We start from the raw sequence: 24702 nt of genomic DNA, 5'->3' as shown, positions 1-24702 counted from the left end.
CCTTCGTAGATGGGCTATACCGCTATTAAAGTCCCTCTTCCTTGTCAAAGGCCCTCGCCTTCGGCTCGGGGCCTTTAACGCTGGAGAGGGCCTTTAATAGCCGGTATAGCCCCCTACGGCCGGCTATAAAGCTATATTAAAACTGCCTATGGTATACCCTGACATTTTTTTAATATGCTGCTTCCCCTGTCAGAATTTAAAAAAAAAACATGCCTCCAGTGAGACGTGAAAAAGAAATGAGAGGTGTAGATGACAAGAAGAAAACGGAAAAGAGAGGGAGAGGAAGAGCCCAGGTGATGTGAAATGCTAACATTTCGGTAACACATTGTTGCTCAGTTGATCCTATAGGTATAATCTGTACATGCCTGTTGTATGTATGGGGTGGGAAAGGGGAGCTGAGCACAGATATAGACATGTTTGCCCAGGATGAGGTTGAATGTAGGTTCAGAGGGGGTGAACACAGACCCATGCAGTAGTGGGAACAGAGTTTAAAGGTCCATGTGTGAATAGCTCTTTCAGACCGTGGTTTGTCTTTGCAGTCTGTTCTTAATTTTGTAATAGACTAAGCAGAACTTTGAATCCCAGGAAGAAAAGAAAAACATGGTTTGGCTGAGCTACTCACGTATGAACGTGGAAACGTGAGAGCTTGTGGCATTATGTGGAAGTGCACAGAATCTTCCAAGCAATAAGAAAGGATCCCAGCTCTAACCGCATTGATGGGGCTGCACCTTGGCAGATTAAGGCCTGGCCCCCAGCCTGCATCAAGAAAGGATGCCTCAGGGCAGACGATGGGTAAAGGGGAACCAGAGACACACCGACATATAGGGAGGATCTGGGATAGACCTTTGAGCAGCAAACACCAGGAACAGACCTTTAATGCAGGGAGTATCGCAGACACACCACGTGTCAGGGAGCACCAGGGACAGCGCTCGTGCAGAAGGTACTTCTCAAAAAGAACCTTTGCCAAAAAAACATCTCTCACCCAATGTGTAGGATGCATGTTGGAGGACTTGATATAGATATGACTTGTGCCCTGGGCTGTTTAGCACAGATGCTCCACAGTGACCGACAGCAGCCATAGATAGGGACTTATAGTTGACACAGCAGAATAAAAGGGTACAAAATTGATTACAATGAATGTATAGAGGGACGTAGAAAACGGACGTAAGACGCAACTAAGCAAGTTTTCAACCTTTGAACAACTTCCTCGTACTGCCAAAATGCTGTTTATTTACCAAGCGTATAAGTTACACTTTTTCTAGAATATATATTATGGTACACATAGGTGCTCTTTTTTATAGACAATAATTTATCAACTTTTTCGGGGCTCAGTCATGTAGTTATGTGTTGCACTCTGGGGAGAGGCATCTCTGTTTATTGGGTTGGGCAACTGGAAAGAAGTTAATGGAAGTCACCCTAGAGCATACCAAGACACCATATGTTGTTACCTAGGGACATCTTAGGCCAGTCTGTGGTATATTCACAAACTACGACCAAAGGAGACCAACGAGTTATGAGGAAAGCCTGCAATATGTCAACATGCTCTGACCTAAGCATTCTAGAACAAGGTCTACTTCACCCAAATGCCACCAACTTAGGGGACTTCAACAGATATTTAAACTGAAATCAAATTACTTGTATCAAGGTAACTGGATGTTGCCTACATGTAATCTGGGGCAGATCCCAAACCAAGGTTGGGGGGAGATCAGGAAATCAGTAAATTAATTATTAATTTAGACTATGTGCCACAGATGTTTTGGATGTAAAGCTTGTGGGTTTAAAGCGTTAGTGCAGACGTTGTGGGTGCAGAACATATGAATGCCTAGCGTTTGTGCAGTAGCAGTGGACACAGGATATTTCTATAGTATGCAGTAGTGCAGGCCCTGTGGTTAGAAGAATTGTGGGTGGATAACCTATGGGAGTAAGACATGTGGCTGCAGAGCATTACTGCATGAGCTGTCAGGATCAGACTGTTCCCCAGGATGTGTTAGTGAAGGTCCTGGGGGTATGGGACTTCTCAATTCGAGATTATGCATTTGAATTTCTAGTTATGTATGGACAGAGCAGGGCAGGATAATTCACTGCAGGAGAAACCTGAATCACCTTCAATGGAGGACTTGTGAGTACAGGAACTGTGGATGCAGGGCATATCAAGACAAGTATTTTGGGGTGAGCTCCTTGTACACCCATTGTCTTAGTACAGGACCCCTGGATGCAGATATGTGAGGGTATGGTAATGCAGGACATGATCCCACAGGACATATGTGCAGGCGTTGTTCCTGCTGTTCCTATTCTGTTGCAGTATCCATGGCTGCAGGCCCACTCCTGTATTTATGATTGTGTGGGCAGCCCCAGTTTGCAGGCATATTTACAGAACCTTCAGCGAAACAATGGTGTGACCGGCTCTCATGCCAGAGATTATACTGGTTACCACCAAAGGTAGTGTGAGCCCTGCTTTCATGCAGCACTTAAGGAGGTGAAGGAAATGGTAAATGGGAGAAATAAGAAGAGACAAAAGAAGAAGGGACAAATGGTGAAAAGGGACTGAGGCTGCACTAGATGCGAGGAGGAAGTAATCAAGAGAAATGATAAGGCTACCAATGAGAGAGGAGGATAGACAGAATGGGGAAATGGGTGATGGAAGGGATAAAGGAGGTGAAAAGGGGAAGATAAGGTTATAAGTAAAGAGAAACAACTAGCTAGATGCCTCCCAATTTGTTTTCAGCACCAATCACATCACGGAGAACACAGTGATCGCCACCACGGATGACATCCACACCCAAATCGACAGGGGAGAATCGGCGGCCCTGATCCTCCTCGACCTCTCTGCAGCCTTTGACACCATTTCCCACCACACACTCATCAAGAGACTGCACCCTATCGGGATCAAGGGAGACGCACTCAGATGTATTGCATCATTCCTCATGGGACAAACGCAGAGACTACACCTACCTCCCTTCACCTCGTAACCCACAAGCACCATCTGCGGCATTCCTGAAGGTTCAGCCCTCAGTCCCACCCTCTTCAACACCTACACAACACCTCTAGCTGACATCGCCTGAGCCCACAATCTCAACATCATATCCTATGCTGATGATACCCAGCTAATCTGCTCGCTCTCAGCAGACCCCACCACTACTAAGACCAACTTCCACAACTGCATGAAAAATGTCCCAGACTGGATTCAGGACAACTTTTTGAAACTTAACACTGCCAAACCGAAGTGCTGATCTTTGGCAACCAGGTCTCCCTCTGGAATAACACCTGGTGGCCTACCGAACTCAGACCCATTCCCATACCAAAAAAACACAACCCCAACGTCAGCATCATCCTGCACTGCAGACACACAGTCTCCTCAGCCTACTTCCACACTTTCCACATGCTCTGAAGAATCTTCAAAGGGCTCCCCATCAGCATGAGATAAACAGTCACACAAACCTTAATCACCTGCTGGCTGGACTAGGGCAATTCACTGTATGCAGGAACCACCACTGAACTCATGAGAAGGCTCCAAGCGACACAGAACTCAGAGGCCAGACTGATCCTCAACCTGCCCAAAAGGTCACACATCACCCAACACCTGAGGAACCTCCACTGGTTCCCCATCCAGAAAAGATGCCAATTCAAGTTACTGACACACGCCTATGAAGCCCTCCACAACCTAGAACCAGTGTACATGAACCACCGCCTGAACTTCCACCAATCGTCCAGAAACGTTTGCTCCAACTCCCTCACCCTCGCACAGACTCCATGCATCGACTGTAGCCACAGCAGAGGTCGGTCCTTCTCCCACGTCACCGCCAACACCTTCCCACTCCACCTCAGAACAACACCCTCGCTGATGGACGTCAGGAAGAGACTCAAGACCTGTCTGTTCGACTAAGCCCAGCAACGTAGCGCCGGGCTAAGTGCAGGGTTGAGCCACACTCTACATGTATTGATTGGTTGATTGAAAACTAAGCAAGGGTTGAGGTGACAGTTAAGAAAGAGAAGAGAAGAAAGTGAAGGAATGGATGAAGAGGGAAGTAGGGAGAAAGGAGATGGAGATGAAGCTACAAGTAAAGGGTTAGGTGACAATCAATAAAGGGTGAGGTAACAAAAAAGGAGTGAGGAGACAATCAATACAGTTATGGATTGGAAGAGGAGACGGTCAATGAAGCAGGGATAAGGAGACATTCAAGGAAGGTATGAGGAGAAAATCAAGAAAAAAGTTAACAAGGAACATGTGAAGAGTATGTTAAGGAAGGAATGAAGAGACAACCAAATGAAGTGGAGACGCTCAAGGGAAGGGATTTGAACATAGTGAAGGACAGGAAGGGGGGAGAATCAATAAAGAGTGAGTCAACATTCAAGAAAGGAGCGATAAGACAGTCAAAGAAGACATCAGGAAGAGGAGACTGTCAAGAGGGCACAAAGAGACAGGATGAGCTAAGAAAGGAATGAGGGGGCATTTAAGGAAGAGGTGAGGTGATAGTCAAGCAAGACATGAGGAGGAAGCAAACAAATGGATGACAAGCCAATTAAGAAAGAGGCGTAGGGAAGCTAAAGTATGGATGAGAAGAGAATCAAGGAAAGGACGAGGTGACATTCAAGAAAGGGTGAGGTAAGCATCAAGAAGCAACTGAAGAAACAGTAAAAGAACAGAGGAGATAGTGAAGGATGAGGTGAGTTGACAATTAGGAAAGGAGTTACAAAAGTATTATGTGATTATTAGAGAAGAATTGAAGTGACGCACCAGAACATATGTAGGACCTAAATACATTCAAGGAAGAGATGAGGTTGTGATGTACATCAAGTTACCTGGCAAAACAGGAATTCTTTGAAATAGTGTATGAGTGTTCCTACAGAAATTCCTTTACAGACTATTGTTTTTGGTGAGCAGACATAATATCGAGTTTTTTATTTCGACTAGACATAATATCGAGTGTTTAATATCGACCAGACATAATATCGACTAGACATAATATAGACTACAAAAATATCGACTTGAGAAATGTAATATCGACTAGAATAGCAATAATATCGAATCAAAAATATAGAATGGACATAATATCGACTAGACAGAATATAGACAACAAAAATATCCATTTTAAGGTAAGTTAATATTAATGTTTAATTTTTGTGTAATTCAATTTTGTAGCGGGTTGTGGGTTTATAGGGGAATAGGGTGGGAAGTAATTTAAATATCATTAATTAAATATGTTTTTATACAATTGTTATTTATTTTAAAATTGTTAATTAAATATTAATTGGTAATTAATTAAAATATAATTGGTAATTAATTTTAATTGATTAATTTATAAATATTTTATTTTTAGTCTTTTAGTTTCTGTAGCGGGTTGTGGGTTTTTAGGGGAATAGGGTGGGAAGTAATTTAATTATTATTAATTAAATATGCAATTTAATTAATTGGTATTTATTATAAAATAATTATTAATTAATTATTAATTGGTAATTATTTAAATTATAATTGGTAATTAATTATAATTGATTAATTGATAAATAATTTATTTTCACTCATTTATTTTCTGTAGCGGGTAGTGGGTTTATAGGGGATTAGGGTGGGAAGTTATTTAATAATAATTAAATAAATATGTTATTAATTTTCCAGATGCCACAGTCCCAGTTCTTCCGTTACCTACAGCTGAGGCATGCCCTCGCCCCGAGCATTGCCGGCCTCGACTCCCTGCCGGAGTTCAGTCCGATTGAGGCGAAAGTGTTTATGGGAGAATTGGGAGACAAGAAGGTCTCTAGGATCTATCAGTCACTTGTTACTCACTGCTCATCCACTCTCAGCTCCCTTCGGGAGGCGTGGGAGGTAGACGTGGGCGCCCTGGACGAGGATGATTGGAGGGAGGCGCTGGAGTCCCCGCGCGGCACCGCTATTGCGGTTCGGCTCCGCCTGATACAATTCAAATACCTGCATCGTGCCTATTATACACGTGAACGTCTGTGGAAGGCTGGTTTGATTGCGTCATCTGAGTGCCTGCGCTGTGGGGAAGTGCCTGGCTCCCTGCTGCATACGGTGTGGTCATGTGGTCGCCTGGCTGGATTCTGGAGGGGCGTATGGGGTTGCCTGGCTGAGGTCCTGGGCTGGGATCTTCCTCGAACCCACCGGCTAGGCCTGCTGCACATTATGGAAGGGGTTGGGGGCAACGTGTATAAGCGTCATCTGTTGCTCCTGGGCCTGGTGGTTGCTAAGCGTGACCTGGCTCGGGCCTGGAAATCTGTGAGGGCCCCCCCCCTGTCTGCATGGAAGGCTGGGCTGGACTACTTTATGGGTCTTGAAAAACCGGTCTTTGAGGCGCGGGGCTGCCCACGCAAACATTTCAAGATCTGGAAACGGTGGGCCGACTACCGTGGCCTGTCCTTGGAACCCCCGGCGGAGCAGGAGGAGGACATTTGATCGCAGTGACTCTTCTGGCCCAAATGGCAAAGCCCTGGTTGCACTATACCTGCTTCTTCTCTGTGTATCGTCTTTGTGTTGCTTCTGTACATGTGTGGCGGGGGGGGGGGGGGGGTGTTGGGTACGGGTGGGGGCGAAGTTGGGGTTGGGGTGGGCTGTTAGGGCATTTTTAAAGCTGAGCTTCATTGACACTTGCTTCATGGACTACTATGTATGTCACTATTACATTGATACTGTTGTGGGGATCTTGGTGTGTGACGATACCACATTCTTGATACTCTTTTGCTCAATAAAATTGGTTGTGAAAAAAAAATATGTTATTAATTTTTTTGGTATTTTTTTAAATTAATTGTTAATTATTAATTGATAATTATTTAAAATATAAATGTTAATTAACTACAAATGATTAATTGATAAATATTTTGATTTTATTAATTTATTTTCTGTAGTGGGTTGTGTGTTTATAGGGGATTAGGTTGGGAAGTAATTTAATAATAATTAATTAAATATGTTATTTAATTTATTGGTATTTATTTAGAATTAATAGTTAATTAATTATTAATTGATAAATAATTACAATATAATTGGTAAATACATTTAAATGATTAATTAATAAATATGTTAAATTAATTAATTTAATTTCTGTAGTGGGTTGTGTGTTTATAGAGGAATAGTTTTGGAAGTAATTTAATTGTAAGTTATTACATTGTTTAAATAAATATATTGATATTAATTAATAAAATATTTTTAAATTTTAAAATAATTGATTGTTAATAGGTAAATTATTAGTATTAGTAGGTAATTTATATAATGTATTAAATATTATTTCTCAATTTAATAGAGTATGTAATATATTTTACTCAATTCTAAAATAATTAAATTATTTTGTCATAGATTTTAATATTTATGTTATTTATATTTATATAACAAGTATTTACTTTCCATAATGTTGTACTCACTGGAGTTGGAATAGTAATTTTAACCCCTACGCTATCCAACGCTTTCCCTACTGTTGCACTCACTGGAGTTGGAATAGTAATTTTAACCCCTACACTATCCAATGCTTTCCCTACTGTTACACTCTCAGGAGTTGGAATAGTAATTTTAACCCCTACGCTATCCAAAGCTTTCCCTACTTTTACATCTTCTGGAGTAGGAATAGTAATATTTACCCTTACGCTATCCAATGCTTATACTACTGTTACACTCACTGGAGTTGGAATAGTAATTTAAACCCCTACGCTATCCAACGCTTTCCCTACTGTTGCACTCACTGGAGTTGGAATAGTAATTTAAACCCCTACGCTATCCAATGCTTACCCTACTGTTACACTCTCTGGAGTTGGAATAGAAATTTAAACCCCTACGCTATCCAACATTTTCCCTACTGTTGCACTCACTTGAGTTGGAATAGTAATTTAAACCCCTACGCTAGCCAACGTTTTCCCTACTGTTACACTCTCTGGAGTTGGAATAGTAAATTTCCCCCCTACGCTATCCAACGCTTACTCTACTGTTACACTCTCTGGAGTTGGAATAGTAATTTTTACCCCTACGCTATCCAATGCCTACCCTACTGTTGCACTCACTGGAGTTGGAATAGTAATTTTAATCCCTACGCTATCCAAAGCTTTCCCTACTGTTGCACTCTCTGGAGTTGGAATAGTAATTTTTACCCCTACGCTATCCAATGCTTTCTCTACTGTTGCACTGTTTGGAGTTGGAATAGTAATTGTTACCCCTACGCTATCCAATGCTTACCCTACTGTTGCACTCACTGGAGTTGGAATAGTAATTTAAACCCCTACGCTATCCAACGCTTTCCCTACTGTTGCACTCACTGGAGATGGAATAGTAATTTAAACCCCTACGCTATCCACCGCTTTCCCTACTGTTGCACTCACTGGAGTTGGAATAGTAATTTAAACCCCTACGCTATCCAACGCTTTCCCTACTGTTGCACTCACTGGAGTTGGAATAGTAATTTTTACCCCTACGCTATCCAACGCTTACCCTTCTGTTGCACACACTGGAGTTGGAATAGTAAATTAAACCCATACGCTATCCAACGCTTTCCCTACTGTTACACTCTCTGGAGTTGGAATAGTAATTTTTACCCTTACTCTATCCAATGCTTACCATACAGTTGCACTCTCTGGAGTTGGAACAGTAATTTTAACCCCTACGCTATCCAAAGCTTTCCCTACTGTTGCACTGTCTGGAGTTGGAATAGTAATTTTTACCCCTACGCTATCCAACGCTTTCTCTACTGTTGCACTGTTTGGAGTTGGAATAGTAATTTTTACCCCTACGCTATCCAATGCTTACCCTACTGTTGCACTCACTGGAGTTGGAATAGTAATTTAAACCCCTACGCTATCCAACACTTTCCCTACTGTTGCACTCACTGGAGTTGGAATAGTAATTTAAACCCCTAAGCTATCCAACGCTTTCCCTACTGTTGCACTCACTTGAGTTGGAATAGTAATTTTTACCCCTACGCTATCCAACGCTTACCCTACTGTTGCACACACTGGAGTTGGAATAGTAATTTTAACCCATACGCTATCCAACGCTTTCCCTACTGTTACATTCTCTGGAGTTGGAATAGTAATTTTTACCCTTACTCTATCCAATGCTTACCCTACTCTTGCACTCACTGGAGTTGTTACAGTACATTTAACCCTCTTGCTATCGTACGGTAAAAATATTGTATATGTTTTGTTAATAATATGTATATATATATATATGTATATATATATATATATATATATATATATATATATTTTTTTTTTTTTAACAAATGCCGAAGAGAAATCTAATAGAATCCAAAGGAATGACCTACTGATACCAAAGCAAAGGGTGAACAAAGATGAAAATCCCAGAATGATCACCACCTACAATTCTAAATCAGATAGGATTATGCACATTTTTCAGAAAAATTGGCATATACTGAAAACAGATCATGCTATGGCCAAAATTCTCCCAGAAAGACCAATTCTAACATATAAGAGGAGCCAATCCCTGGGGGATCACCTTGTCCAAAGTCATTTCATCCCACAGAAGAAAAAACCTGTCCACATTACAAAATCCACTGGTTTCTTTCCATGCAGATCGTGCAAGGCATGCAAGAATAGTAGGACCACCAAGACTTACCCAGGGAAAACTGACGAGAATGTACCCGACAAATGTATCAAAAAATTACTCAACTGTAATTCCGAGTATACCGTTTACTGTCTTACCTGTCCCTGTAAAAAACGTTATGCTGGTTACATGACCAACCGGGTCGGAATTATCACCGGTGGAGAGTTTGGAAACAGCGATTATTATTGCAGAAAGCCTTGAAGAAGTCAAGGGGTTTACCACCCACATACAAAACACGTGTTGGCTGGTTTTTCTCAACAACACCGAATTAAAAAAGAACTACAAGGGTCCAAGAACTTGTTTCTCATTTGAGAACTATAAGAAGAGTGTCTTATCACTTCTTATACTTTTTTGCGTGTGCATAGGATTTGTTTGTTTTGCATTGTTTCAGACTTCTGGGTCTCACTCTTGGGGTTTAAGGGATATTTCCTCCACCTACTGCACTGCGTCTACTTTGTGAATTCTATACTGATCACGCTATATGGTTTAGCGCCGATATAATACGCCTGTGAGAATTAATGTCCCCCCTCCTTTTCAGCCTAGGAAAATTCAGGACTTGGTCTAACGCATCACTATTTTCAAAGTTCACCAGCCGCCACTGCTTATCAATTACTTATTAGTAATGCTATGAAGCTATTAATATTTTTTCACTTCTATTTTTATTAGATCATCATTGGGATCCGCTGTCCAGCCTAGAACTTCTTCCAAAGCAGCTTGCATCCATTGAAGCCTATTTCTTTGTGTTTTTTCTTTGCATTCTAATTGACAGAGTATTCAGGGGGGACAATGTGGCTCTCAGGAGAAGCAGGCCGGGTATTCCAATCTCTGACATTGGGCAACACACATAGGACATTCTGACAAACCTGTACATCGGTAAGGAAAAAGACAGCTGACGCTGGAGCATTCTGTTTTCTATGCTTACAGTGGAGGACGCTCCTTCTCCTATCTCGCTGTAAAATCCTGGAACAGCCTCCCCTTCCACCTCCAAACCTCACCCTCTCTTCAGGAATTCAGAAATGGACAGTTCAACTGATTCCACCCTCAGCAGCAAGGCCCTGTATGCCTGGATATGTATGTAAATGTATGTATAGGCATTTATATAGCGCACTACTTACCCGGAGGTTCCCAAGGCGCTTCGACCGCTGCGAAACCCTTCCTGGCTTCCCTGAGAGATGGTCCCTTAATGGGTATCTCCAGGGTGAGACCAGGCATCCCCGGCGGTCTGGTGGGGCCGTTAGTGAAGATGAGGCAAGCTAATGCCCAGAGTTGCCGAGTGTGACCGCTGATCAGAGTGGGCACCGAGGCGAGAGAATTATCGAGTCCGCTGACCCTGGTCCAGAAACCTGCCGCGCCGGGAATCGAACCCTGGTCCCGGGCCGTCCTCTGCTCTCGGGTCTGCCGCCTCTAACCAGTGAGCCACACTACTTCACCTGGGAGGATACCCTCCCAGGCGACGGGCAACATGTTATGATTCCTGTTGATTGATTGGTTGAGGAAAGCACTCAAGACTTGGCTGTTCGAGTGAGCCCCTATGCAGCAGGTTGCACATAGGGCCGGACTGGGAACCAAAACCGGCCCTGGCATAGTGCTCGGCCGGCCCCCCAGGGGGGAGGGTGGGGATGCGACTGAGCTCTTTACCGAGGCCAGTTTTCGGCCGATTTTGTTACAGGGCCCTGTAACAAAAACAGCCTCCAAGGGCCCAAAACGCGCCCCCACCCTTGCAGTGCACCAGGGGATTGCCCGTGCCCGCAAAAGCCAGTCCGGCCCTGGCTGCACAGTGCCTGGATACCCTCATGGGTGATTAGCCGCACTCTACAAGTCTTGTTTGATTAATTTATTATTTTAAATCGAAATAAATATTGCTTACTTGTAATGTTTACTTTACACAAACATTCAAAATTATAAGTGGTTATGGGTGATTAGGCATTGTTTCTCAACATAATAATTATGAACATTGCAGAACCGAGTTTTTAAAGATAAGTGTGGTGAACATCGATTTATCGCTACATGTTTCTGGAGTCTAACGTGCAAATGTGTCACCATCAATTCACTTGTCGCAGATGCACATTAATAGAAAAGTTGAACAATATTTTATCTTTCATTTGTTTTGTTATTTAAGGAGCTACGTGATTGTGGGTAGAACTAGACACAGACTTAGGGGCAGATTTATGACGGACTTGCGCCACGTTTACGCCGCCGTTGCGTGACGCAACGGCGTGGAAACGTGGCGCATCCCTGGGACCTATTTACAACGTGACGCATCTAGGCAGATGCATCACGTTGTAAAGCCCTGCGCCACATGAAACCTGCGTCAGGTTTTATGTGGGCGTTCTGTCGCAGGGTGGGCGTTCCCTCGTAGAAAAGCCCCGTAAAACTGACACAGTGAAATCTACAAGATTTCACTGAGTCAGTTTTACGAGGCTGCTGCGTCAAATCCTTACGCCTGCTTAAAGCAGGCGTAAGGAGTGACGCACCACGTTATGTATGGGTGGCCTCTGTACATTGCAGGAGTTGCGTCGCACTTGTAGTAAATGTGGCGCATCTGTGGTGCCGCAAGGAGGGAATTGCGTGACGCATCAGTTCTGGCGCATCCCTGCTGATTTACAGAGATGCGCTAGAACTCATAAATCTGCCCCTCAATTATCTGTCACCATGCTAAAGGTAAAATTGATTCGTTTTTGGAACTGTCAAAATTGCTCAGTTGGCTTGTGCACCCAATGTGGAGATAGTTGAAGATCACGGTTTTGCATCTTTGAGGGGCCACCTAGCTTCTCATCCTTCCATAGTTGTTATAAAGAGCTTCAATCGTGGTAACACATGGAGTAATTATTAAATGGTGCTTTGTAAGTGTATTTATTGTGAAAAAGTGATGGTGGGCGCATGGAGTTGGTAGCTGAAAGAAAATACAGGTTGTGTCGTGAGAGCAGTTAAGGGCAGGTAGAATTGCAAATTGGTATCTTTGGGTTAATTCTCTTGCTTGAATGCAGATTTAAACTTTTTTAGAATCCCCAAATGTTTTCAGCACTACTTCTGGAAACTTGCAGCAACAACAAAGAACAGAATAGTAATTTGATAGTTGTATTGGATCGCAAATAGACCTACCTCGTAAATATTAATGACGTAGGTAACAACTTGTGAACCACTATGATTCACTGCCATTACAGGGATGGTGGCCTGCTGGGGTCAGCAGACCACCATGTCTGTGATTGCTTTTAAATAAAGAAATCTTTTTTTTTTAAACGCATCCTGTTTTCCTTAAAGGAAAACTAGATGTGTTTACAAAAAAATAAAAAATAAATGAAACTATTCCCAAAGGGGAAGGGAATTGACCATCAAATTTCAATTGGCGGTAAATTGCAAATGGTTTGCGATTTGTAAATACTACTTCAATTTGGTATTAGGAAGGGACGCCCTCAACATGCCCCTTCCAAATATCAATTTGCAAAACCCAAATTGCGATTCGATAACAAATTACCGAATCGCAAACTGGGCTTTGTACATCCCTAAATGCATGTCTGCTTTTTCAAATTGGTCCGTTTGCGACCACTAAAAGGCTTCATACATCTAGCTCTTACTTTCTAAGAGTACGCTTGGAAACCTTTGACAGCCTTATGTTGGTTTCTTAGATATCCTTAGAAACCTTAGACAGTCACAGGTTGGTTTCCAAGAATACTCTGGAAGACCTGCAAAAGGTACAGTTTAGTTCCCAAAATCCTCCTGGTAACCTGTGACAGCCACAGGTTGATTTATAAATTACTCCTGGAAACCTGTGATAGTCGCAGACTTGTTTAAAATGTTACTTTTGGATGCCTTTGCTAATCGCAGCATAGTTTCTAAAATACTCCTGGAAACCTTTGAAAGAAATGTTTGGTGAGTTTCCAACTAGGTCTATTCAAATTCAGTTCTGCATGGGTAATTGCACATAGTATAGAATTTTCCCTACAAAAAAAATGCCTTGGTATTAGTACAATTGCACAGGTAGTTTTGCAACTTTGTTTCCACAGGCAAAATATATTCCTCAAGGACAATCTGCTTCACGTACACCTCCGCCCATTTTGTGATTCCTCCATTAGCAAGTCTATCCTAGGATCTGATTCACTCCTGCTGCCACTGTTAAGAGTAAATATTTTCCAGGGTGGGAATGGGCCGTAAAGAAGAGCGTGAATACCTACAAACTCATGAACGTGTGGGTGTTTCCAAACCTTTCAGGGCATCGCTAACTGGGAACACCCACCCTCTGCCCTGAGACAGTACTTACCCATGTAACATGAGTGGCATGCCTTTTATATGTATTTAAAACGTTATCTACAACACCGCCTTTGGTGCACACGAACGTGGTTAATGGTGATCTTTGACTGCATTAGACTAGAGTGAGTGATACAAATATAGCTCCTAGAAAGCAGGGCTGCTTCCTTATAACAAAGCTCTTTAAAATGGGGAAACATCATTTACTACGAAGGCATTACCACGCATAACGTTTACCACGGTACACTTACCACGCAAACGTCTTTTGAACGCGGGTGCCTTCCACGACCGTCTTTACCACGCAAGTGATATTCCTTCCAGTCGTTCTGCCTGTACGAACTGTGTGGGCTTGGGGGGAGGCTGGGGGGGGGGTGAAGGGGGGGGGGGGTGGGGGGTTCTCCCCCCCATAAAAAACAAAAACCAAGGAGCGGGTTACTTTAATTAAAAAAAACGCTCTTCAGTACCTCTGAAGTAAAAGGAAAGAGCCTCCCCCAAAGACGTACCGTGTACGTCAAAATAGCAGTCCTTTTTTAATTTTGGTAGACGTGTTTTGACGCTTGTTTCCATGGTGGATGAAAGTAAGGGCTGCTGGAGAAAGGCGAGCAGGTGACAGGTAAGAATATAATCTTTATTAAAAAATATATATAAATTAAAGCGCACACCTATCACTGTCGTTATAAAGATCACAATGACATATGTGCCTAAGGGACGTTAGAAGTTTCGTAGCGTTTTTTTTTTTGGCGATGTTAAAACCTGCGTTCTAAAAAGCTGCGTGGTAAAGCCACTTGCGAACTAAAATTCGCGTGGTAATGCCATGCGTGGAACTTGTAAGCGTGGTAAAATCATATATTCTTTAAAACGTGCAGCTATTAACATGTGGGCTTTATAGCCATGATTTTCTAAGATTCATGCTAACATGACAGAGATGTAAAGTGTCCACTCTTGGATGCTCTTTCTAAACACTGCAGCTGAACTGTGGCAACAAGGAGAGGGGACAGGGCAAGATCTGTCTTGAAGGAAAGAGAAAGAAAAGTAGCATTAAGCTTCTGTGGGTTTTATATTTTTAACAAGAAGTATTGTTCAGGACTCCATGTATCCAAACATGATGCACGCATGAGCTGGCCCCTCCATGCTACATAGAACACCACGAATGAGAAAGGTTTATAAGATATTGGATAAGTGGGATCAAAACACTGTAATTAAGGGCATGGCTTAAAAGACGTGATCGAAAAATCTGTGCTTAGCATTGTGTGGGCCCGACTGGTATTTTGCTGCTTCTGTCATTGCATCCAGATGTATAATCCAGCAAGTAATATTACACCTTGGCTTTGTCAATGGTTGTTGGTTGCATAAGCAACAACTGTGACTTCGTTGAATAAAATATGACAGTCCTTCAGTTCTGAAATAATGACAACTTTAACGAGTCTCTTCGAAGGTACCCCAAATGCCGTGAATGGTGGTACTGCAGTAGAGTTACGATTTTTTTTCACCCGGAAGGTGATGGCAAAAATGGAGATCTCGACAGCTGCTTTTTAGAAGTGCCAGTGCTCAGCACCGGCGCAACCCGGCACACTTAAAGCCCTGGAGACAGGGTTATACACAAGGACCGGTTGCAGGAGGAGTACTAAAATAAGGGCACCAACCAGTTTCCTTTTCTCCAAAAATTCTGCAGTTTCCTTGTCAGGCCAAAAAAATCTACTGGGCATGACAACTTAATTTGAGGGTTTAATGATACATGCCTTATATTACACCACACTAGTGTAATATTATGTTTAAGTACACTTTGTAACTTTAAATTCATATTTTGTGAATTTCAAATGTGAATTTACATTTGTAAGGCATGTCATTTACACATGAATATTGAACTTACGTATGCAAATAGCTCTATTAATTGGGTTCTAAAAGTACAGCTAGTATGTGAGTTGGGCCCCGAATCTGGACGTAGTCAGATGCTACATTCTTAGTGCAAGCCTACATGTCTACAGCTCTGTGTCAACAGCCTGGTGTCTTCTGAAGAATCCCTATGTTACTATCAAGGATGTAGTCTTGTAGGTTACAAAAGATTATAGCCTTATAGCCCGCCGTAGCTGGCTATACCGACTATTAAAGGCCGGCTCCGGCGTTAAAGGCCCGAACCGAAGGCGAGGGACTTTAATAGTCGGTATAGCCCTGCTACAAAGGGCTATAAGGCTATTAGAACATTCTGCCACTAGAGTGCAGAAAGTTCTAACAAATAAAACAAAGGCTTCTTGAAGCTCAAGGGGATTTAAATCCCCTCGAGCTTCGAGAAGCCTTTGTAAAACATGGAGCACTCCATTGTCTGCAATGGAGCTCTCGACATTCCAATGTTCTAATATTAGTTATAAATCAGGTTACAGGTAAAGCCCCAACAGTAACAGCATCCTGCTGCTCAGCCCTTCTCACTCCAAATGTCCAATCATCCAAACACAAACACTCTCAACATTCCAACCACACAATGACCTCACTCACTGGCTGAGCAGCAGGGAACATCAAGACTGTGGGGAGAACGCATAAGATAGTAAGAGGCCAGAACACCTTAGTTTTGTCCTAACTCTAAGAATGAGTTCATAGCACTGCAGAGTATTCACATTTTAATGGCATACTTGGTTTTATTAACTTCTTACAATTCCTAGACTGTACCCATTTGTTAAGTCAAAGCACATACATGGATACAGTGTTCTTTCTCTGAACATGAAACTACTGGTCGAGCCTACACTCACTGGAGCCCAGTTTTCACTCATTCTTTTAAGCAGTCATTAGTCCTGATTAAGGAGTGGATAAGAAAGGAGTGGCTACTTCCTTGCGATAAAATGGTAAATATACTGCAATACTAACGTGCCCGATATTTGTGCTACGTATACATTTTGACATTACAACATTCATATTGTGTTAACAGTTTAATGGCATCAGATTGAGTCGTGGATTACTACCATACCCAACTTTGCACTGCCAGAGCTGTAGCTATCAAGGGCAGCAGGTATAGTGGCACCGGAACCCGGAGCCCAGGGGATTTAGGAGTTATTTCTGTATTTTACTACCCACCAGCTAATGGCATTACAAAGTACTTGGCCTCTGGCCTCATCCTTTGTGATGTTGCTGAACACCTCTTTGGGGCCTGGCCTCACACATGTACAGGTACTTAAATATATTGGTAATACATATTTGCATTATTTCTTAAGAAATCTGAAGAAATGAGCATTCGGTACTTACTCAGCCTCTTCCACAGCAACTGGACATTTGTACTGGGCAGTGTTAAACAAGCAAATATCCGCATACTGGCGTACTGTGCACAAACGAGAACAAAGAAGTATTGTCAATGAAGAGCATGATGCAAGATTATCAGATTAATAGTTCTATTACTTATGAAAAGTTAAGTCGTTCATTAATATGAATGTAGCAAAGTTACAGGGCACAAGGCTCAAAAGAGAGGCCCCACTCTGACCAATAAATGCCTGCCTCTGCCCCCATACATACTTTTTCTTACACCTTATTTTTATATATAAAAACACCTTTTTAAGTTCCTGGGTAGGGATCCCTTTCTTGAACATGCTAGGGTGGAACTGTTTCAATATATTAATTGTAGCACTTACCTTCACTTCTCCAAATTCCCAACTTACACAAAGGAGGCTTGGAACACACATATTGGGTGGAAATTCTTCTATAAACAAAAATGCCTGAACTCTTACAAATAACAGCCTAAGAAGGTGTTGGGAGAAAAGCATGTGCCAGAGGCACAATGCAGGAAAATGTGAATGTGACACAAATAATGTGTCCTTGTTTGTTAAATAAATACCAACATATCTCTTTGAAGGAATCCATTGTAAGTGAGAAGTACTTGCAAAGTCTGGCTGTTAGTACATAGAATGGCTAATTCCTGAAATAGACTGGATTAATTCAGTCTGTCAAGGACACAGTCTCTTCATTGTAGCTCTACAGCATGGCTTCTCAAGAGCGCAACTAATGAAAATAACTCTCCACTCATACTTAATTTATGCAAATGTTTGTTCCATAGTTACACATAATCGCTCTTCGTCATGGTTATGGAAGTCCAATTTTACGGTAATGCTAAATACATTTGTCCAACAAACTCTGTATATTGATAGCAAATACTTTGGTTGAGTAAAAGATTTTGTTTTCAGAATATAGATATTTTTCAAGTAATATTTTAGCTAATTTTCTTTATTTAAGGATTACACCATGTATCAGGAATAATGAATGACCCTCTTTCGAGTCAGAAAACAGCAACAATGTATACTGGGATTTCCCATCCTCTTATGACTGTAGCTGGGTACAGACCGAGATAGCCTGATCCAGGTGTAAATAGACTCCCAGGCTGACAAAATCAGGTAGTTCTGTGCTCTGCCACTTGAGACTCTGATCTTTGAAGGGCTGAGCCTGGACCTGACTGTCACTCAAATTCCTCTTCTATTCCCAGTGGTAGTAGACCTGCTATTTTTGTAAACAAATGTTTGAAAGTAGGTTATTGGTAGGGGCAAATGTAGGTCTGCCACTGGCAATGAGGCCACTAACAAATGGTAGGATCCAGCAAAGGTCTTAGAAAATTATTCCTATGCTCAACCCTTGGTAACGAGGCTGCGAGCAGACAGGCTTAACTTCAAAGACAGGTATGTAAAGCATTTAAAAACAACATTTCAGTAAATAATTAAGACACAACACATAATAAAAATCCAACACCAATTTATGAAAGTAGGAGATATTTGTATCTTTAAAAAACACCAAAACGACAAAAATCTGAGGTAGGCAACCGGAGATATGAATTTTCAAAGATTTAATAAAATATAGCACTTAGAAGATTGTAGCACCATATTGTGATACCTGCTAGCGATAGACCGGGGCAAAGTCAAAGTTTCAGGCCGGACGGTATGGAGCCCTGAGCGGCTACAGCCCCCGGCAGGTCCCGGTCTCAGTTTCTACCTTCACACTTAGAAACCTTTCTGGAGCTTTTCTTCCCGAGGCCCCTCGAAGATCTAGCCAGTCCGGATTAGGTAAGGGTTCGCCGGCTTGACTTGTGACGAGGTCCCGGTCAATTTCCCTGGAGTGGACCTAGAAAATATTTTAAAATTGCTTCAGCGGGATAACCCAGGAATTCAGGCTGACACATGATGGAAGGCAGGCGGCTTGGCTCTCGCGGTTGCTCCTGGGCACCTTTTCTACAAGCAGACTTAGAAACTTTTCTGGAGCTTTTTCTCACGGGGTCTCTTGATGCTCCTTGTGTAGTCGGATCCAGTGAGGGTTCGCCGGTTTCAGATTTTCTCTAGTCCCGGTCAATCTCTGGAAGTTGGAGCTATGGAGGTTTTAGTGGGACGAACTTGGTTTGCTTGGCCGGCTCGCAGTTGAAGGCAGGTGGCTTGGCTGGCCAAGTTGAGTCGGTTCCTCTATGACGCTTTTTTTTCAAAGTTGGTCCAAAGTTCTCCAAACTTTTGAACTTCTTCCTGAAGTTCCTCAAGGGGTCCCAAAGTGTCTCAAACTCACTCCAAGGGTCTGGAAGCTCCAAGATGGTCCTTGAAAGTTGAGGACTTCAGTTACCACAATCCACTGGTACAAAACCCTCACAAATCCACTGATGGGTCTCCAAGGTGTAGATTTAGTTGGTGATGTTCCAGTGGAGCTCTTTTAACCTGTAGCTTTCAGGGAGTCCACTCTTTAGTCCTTTTCCAGCAAAATAATCCACAGGGCTGTAGTTTCATATGGTGCAGTTTTCAGAGGTCGGGCCTTAGAATTCTATGCACAGCAAAATCTTCTCAGCAGGGCACTTCTTGCTTCAATAAGTTTCAAGCAGCAGATCTGGAGGGCTCTGCCCCGCTCAGATACTTATTCAAATCTCTGGGTCAAGCAGCAGGTCACTCCTGACCAATGGGAGCAGGGTAACTCCTCAAGGCAATGACCACATCCTGTAGAGTGTGGCATTATTTTGTCCCAGATTGCATCAAATCTTCCAAATCCATAATGGCTGATTTTACAGCAGAGAGTCACAGCCTGGCTAAACACACCCCCAGGGATGGCTTATTTCCATAGACTCTCCCACTACCATCTGTGCATATCTTCCTTGAGCCTGGCCCTGACTCTGGGTCAAAAGTGTAAATGTGTAACTGACACAAGGCCTGCCCTCTGCCTTTGAAGAGCATGGTTTACCACTCTACTCCCTGGCCTGGCATTCCTATGCAACGGCACACTGCCCTCCCAGCAGAGTTGTTAACCCCAGGGGCTCTTTATCACCTCTTCAAAGCAGCCTGGCTAATCCACTTAACTCTGATCAATCAGGACAGGCCACTGGAAGGCTGAATTTGGACTTACAAGCAAGAAAGTCTTATAACTTCTTGTATGTACATTTTAGGAGAAATTCAACAATATAATATTGTTGGATTTTTCAATACCATTCTAGGAAGTGTTTGAACGGTAGCTCTATCTCCTTCCTATCAGAAGTTATTATTTAATAACTTCCTGCAGTGTTAACCTATGTGGCCTGGGATTTGCAATGGGGAAAATGACTTGGGCCAGTTTTCTAGCACCAGGGCTTATAAAAACATATTTTATAAGTATTTCCCTAATTTCTACAGGGCCCCCACCCCCTGTGCAACTAGGGGAGACTTTAGGGGTTTTGAATCTGCAGAAATATTGCAGATCCTCCTGCCACAGTGCTTCTAGCATCAAAGTCGAATTTGAGCAGCACTTTACCACAATGTGGGGAGAGAACTGTGAAATTTCACTTAACCCAGGCATATAAAAACATATTTTATAAGGGTGTACCTTATAAATACCTGACCCCCACCCTTGGGATAACTAGGGAAGACCCTGGGGGTCCCTAATATGCCTAAATATTGTAGGTTATCCATTTTAAGGGCCCTACCACCAAAGTTGAATTTGGGTACTATTCTATTTTTAAAAGCAGTCCTGACACCCAGTGCTGCTTTCAAACTGACCTCAGGCTTCAGCAGTGCACAAATGCAAGTGTAGAAAAAGTTGCTGACCTCTAAACTGCCATGCCCCAGGGTACTGAGGACTTCTAGGCAGTTTCAATTCCATGCCCTATTATATACTATGAGCTTATGCGGTAGGTCATGCCAAATACAGGGGTACCCCACCATACCATAATGTACCCTAGTGTATGTTAGGTGCTTTAACTGTATTCTAATTTGTCTCTTTCAGCTTAGCACTGGCCCTGGGCCTGGTAAGGCAGAGCCCAGGGCCAGTAAAAATCAGTTACCACCAGTATCAGTCAGCAAAAAGTTGGGGGTGCCCAGGGCACAGGATGACTTTGCAACAACAAATTACTGTGATAACTTGGGACATATTTATTTGATCACTGAAAGCAGTGTCTTCCAAAGTAGCCAGGCATACTCTTAGTAGAATGAAGTTAAAAGCCTAAACAAGATGCAGCATTGAAGTTTCAATCCATCTTTTTTTTAAAGTAAAAATTTAACCATCTCTTATTGTAGTTTCTCTCATTCAATGATTATCGTAGCACACATGAGGCATGGAAAGATGTCAATAGATTTATTTGGCATATATTTAAATAATAAAAAGCAGTTTCATTCAGATGATAAACATGACCCATATTTCCAAATGACTCATTGAAATTTGATTTTGCCTTACCTGAAATTTTTATTTTCTTCACTGTCTTGTTCGTATTATTTGTAACATGCACATTGACATTTATGGGTTCTCCGTGGTAATAGATCTGCAGACACAAAAAGGAAAATAAAGATAAAATAAGTTTTACAAATACAGGATAAAACAAAACTACGCACCTGATTTAGAGCTGGAGGACGGGTTACTCCATCACTAGCATGACAGATATCCTGTCCACTGTATCACTAGTGCATTATATCAAGTGGCACCTGATTTAGACTTCAGGGGACCGGTTACTCCATCACAAACATGACAGATATCCTGTCTGCCGTATTACTAGCGAATTATATCCATTGGCACTTAATGTAGAGTTCCGCGGATGGGTTAATCCATCACAAACATGTTGTATATCACGTCTGCAATATATTCAATGGCACTTGTAATATGGTGGACGGGATATCTGTCACGTATGTGAAGGAATAACCCATCTGCCCAACTATAAATCCTGCCTATGTCAGATAATACTTACAGTTTATTGGTGTATTTTATTTCACTTGTGAAAGCTTTACATGGAACAACCCGTGTTAAAAAAATGTTGCAGGTTTTCCATTAAAGTGTATATTTCAGACAATGTAAAGTGTCAGTAATTTTGACTAGACTATTGAAGATGTATTCTTCTGAACCCGAATCACCTAAGTTTCAGGGGATTCAGGGTACTTGAGGACTCCCCATCCCATTCCACGTTTTGAACGTGTTCCTCATGGGCACCGCAGAGCAATGCATTTTTAAATGCTCTGTAATGAATGAAAGGCCCCTTATGGCTGTTTACATTCTTTTGTTTAATGCCCTCTAACAAATGACAAAGTCCAAGTTAATTGTTTCTGAAGGTATTGGGTTTACCTTTCCCCAGACACTGTAATAATTGCATTATTTAAAAAATGTTTAATTATATAAAATCACAATTAATGTTCCTGCCATTGTGTGTCCTTTCTTAGATTTGGTGATTTGTGGAGAGACGAGTCTGGCCGAATACAGGAGACATGTGCGGCCCTTTCTTTTGAAACAACTCCCCATTACTGCAAACAGCAACACTCTTTAGAATATGTGCTCCCTAGCAGATATAATGTCTGATTGTGCTATCCTACTTTGAGAGCCCTAAAGACTTTAAATGAATCAATTAACATTTCCTTTGATAGAGGTGTGCCTGTAGATATAATTGCACTTTTAAAAACAAAATGTGTTACATAACACCTCGGTGGGATAATTAGTACCATTTTAAGCACTGTCTTGGTGTCTGGATCCTGGAAAAGATTATAATGTAGGACTTTAAACTCACATGAAGAGCATACCATTGTTAGCATCAATTAGGAACATTATGAGGTCTATAACTGAAGGTTAATTTGAGTGTAAACCCATTTACAGGTGTGAAGATCTCTGATACGAGTGTAAAGTACTCTGCACCCATAAAGTACACTCAAATGGTGGGAAAACATGCATGTGAAGGAATTCCAACATGTGGTTTGAGACTTGGAAATTTGTGAGTGCCCAAAAAGAAATATGTTAGAGTAAATTCACAAACACCTCTCACTCCTCTTTCCACCCTGGAAAAAGTCATGTTTTTACTCCAACCAAGGGCTGGTGTAGATGTCTTTCCAGAGTGGGAATGTGAATGGATCACCTCAGAAAACTATTTCCTCCATATAGAAAAAAAATATGCATTTTCAGCTGGGATTATATTGCCCCTGTGAGGAGTTGTCTTCAATTCAGAACTCCTCACAGGGGACTCATTATCCCGCTGGGAATGTCACATGACCTTAATAGAAAAATGTACTAGGATCAGGCTTCTAAGCAGATTTCTGAGAATGTTTGCTAGAAATTGGTAAATGTGCAAGCAAACATTTAGGAATTTCTTTATGAATCGCGCATATTGAGAGAATCCATAGGTATTTGCCCTTTTTTTTTTTAATCAAAGGGCTGCTGATTTTTCATCACTAAAACATTCAACAGCGGGTAGTTTGAGCACTGGTCAAAGTGAGTCTTAACTGCTATAATACTTTGAAGGTGAGGACTTTGTCCTTCGTGGCATACTTTTGAAGCACTGTCCTTAACTTATAAATATCTACAAGGCCAGGCTCCAATATACCGAGGTCTGGGAGAGGAGCGTTGTTGAAGCGCTCCCCACATGGCTTTTCTAAATGAATGTGTGTGGTGATCTGTAATGTGTACTGCTTGTTGTCAAACCTCCTTTTGTTCTGCCTTCTGGTGAATCTCCAGATGAATTCGACATAGCTATAGCCAAATTAGACAAGTATTTTGTTAAAACTAAAAACATGGTTGTCCATTGTTACAAATTCTTCACCAGGGCTCAAAAACCTGAAGAAAGCATTGACACCTTTGTTACTGCTTTAAAAATACTTGCTTCCAAATGTGAATTTGATAATTTCACCTCACAACTTATTAGGGATCAACTTGTTGCTCGCTGTTCGTGCAAACAAATTCAAGGGAAATTATTAACTTGCAAAGATCCTTCTCTGGATAAGGCTATTGACATAGCTAAAAGTATAGAGACATCTTTGGAGGATTCTAAACAATTGGAAGTTACTCTCTCCAATACCTCTATTTCAAGTGCAGTCTCCACTAAAGCGTCTGTTTCTACCAAGACACCTAATTTTATTCCTCGTGACACACGTGGTTATTTTAGAAGAATGGGAACTACAGGTACTAAAAGACCTTTTATGCCTAACAGACAATTTAGTCAAAGTACTTTTTGTTTCAGATGTGGCTCTTCTTACCATGTTTCCAATTTCAAAAATTGTCCTGCTGCCAACCAACAATGCAGCCAATGTGGCAAAAATTGTCATTTCTCAAGAGTTTGTATGAGAGGTAGAAGAGGCAGTGTGCGGTGTGTCATGAATGAGAGTGATTCTTCCCCTGATTTAAATTCTCCAGAAAATTCAATTGAATATTCAGAATGTGATGTAACTACTCAGGAGTATGTAGTTGTTGTGAAAGACAGTGACAACGTCAGCCAAACATTTCACGTCCCTGATCTCGAAGTTGACACCATTATTGAAAAACATCACGTTCAATTACTTGTAGATACCGGGGCTCGTATCACTATTGTTTCTCATGATAAAGACTCTAATTTTTGGCAAGATAAGTGTTTACTTCCCCCTGATGTTCTAACTGTGGCTTTTGAAGGAAGCAGAATTAATCTTTTAGGTTATTTCTGGGCTGAAATCTCTATTTTTGGCAAATCTATTAAAGGGAAGGTTTATGTTGCCAAGCGAGGCATT

General features: G+C 41.8%; 1 protein-coding gene across 5 annotated transcripts in view; it reads right to left on the bottom strand.

Annotated features, from left to right (window-relative positions):
• LOC147693572 (beta-arrestin-1) overlaps positions 1-24702 on the bottom strand; it is a 903972-nt gene that overhangs the window by 113146 nt on the left and 766124 nt on the right. For all 5 annotated transcript variants that reach the window (XM_086933800.1, XM_086933802.1, XM_086933801.1 and 2 more), the window contains 2 exons: positions 21431-21515; positions 17027-17099 (listed from right to left, as the gene is read on the bottom strand). In XM_086933800.1, the coding sequence (XP_086789926.1) occupies positions 17027-17099; positions 21431-21515 (158 nt within the window). The remainder of the gene's footprint in view (positions 1-17026; positions 17100-21430; positions 21516-24702) is intronic.

This window comes from Lissotriton vulgaris, chromosome 8, assembly GCF_964263255.1.
Source record: "Lissotriton vulgaris chromosome 8, aLisVul1.2, whole genome shotgun sequence".
NCBI lineage: Eukaryota > Metazoa > Chordata > Amphibia > Caudata > Salamandridae > Lissotriton > Lissotriton vulgaris.
Note: the sequence above shows the minus strand (reverse complement) of the source record. Positions and strands in the feature narration are given on the sequence as shown.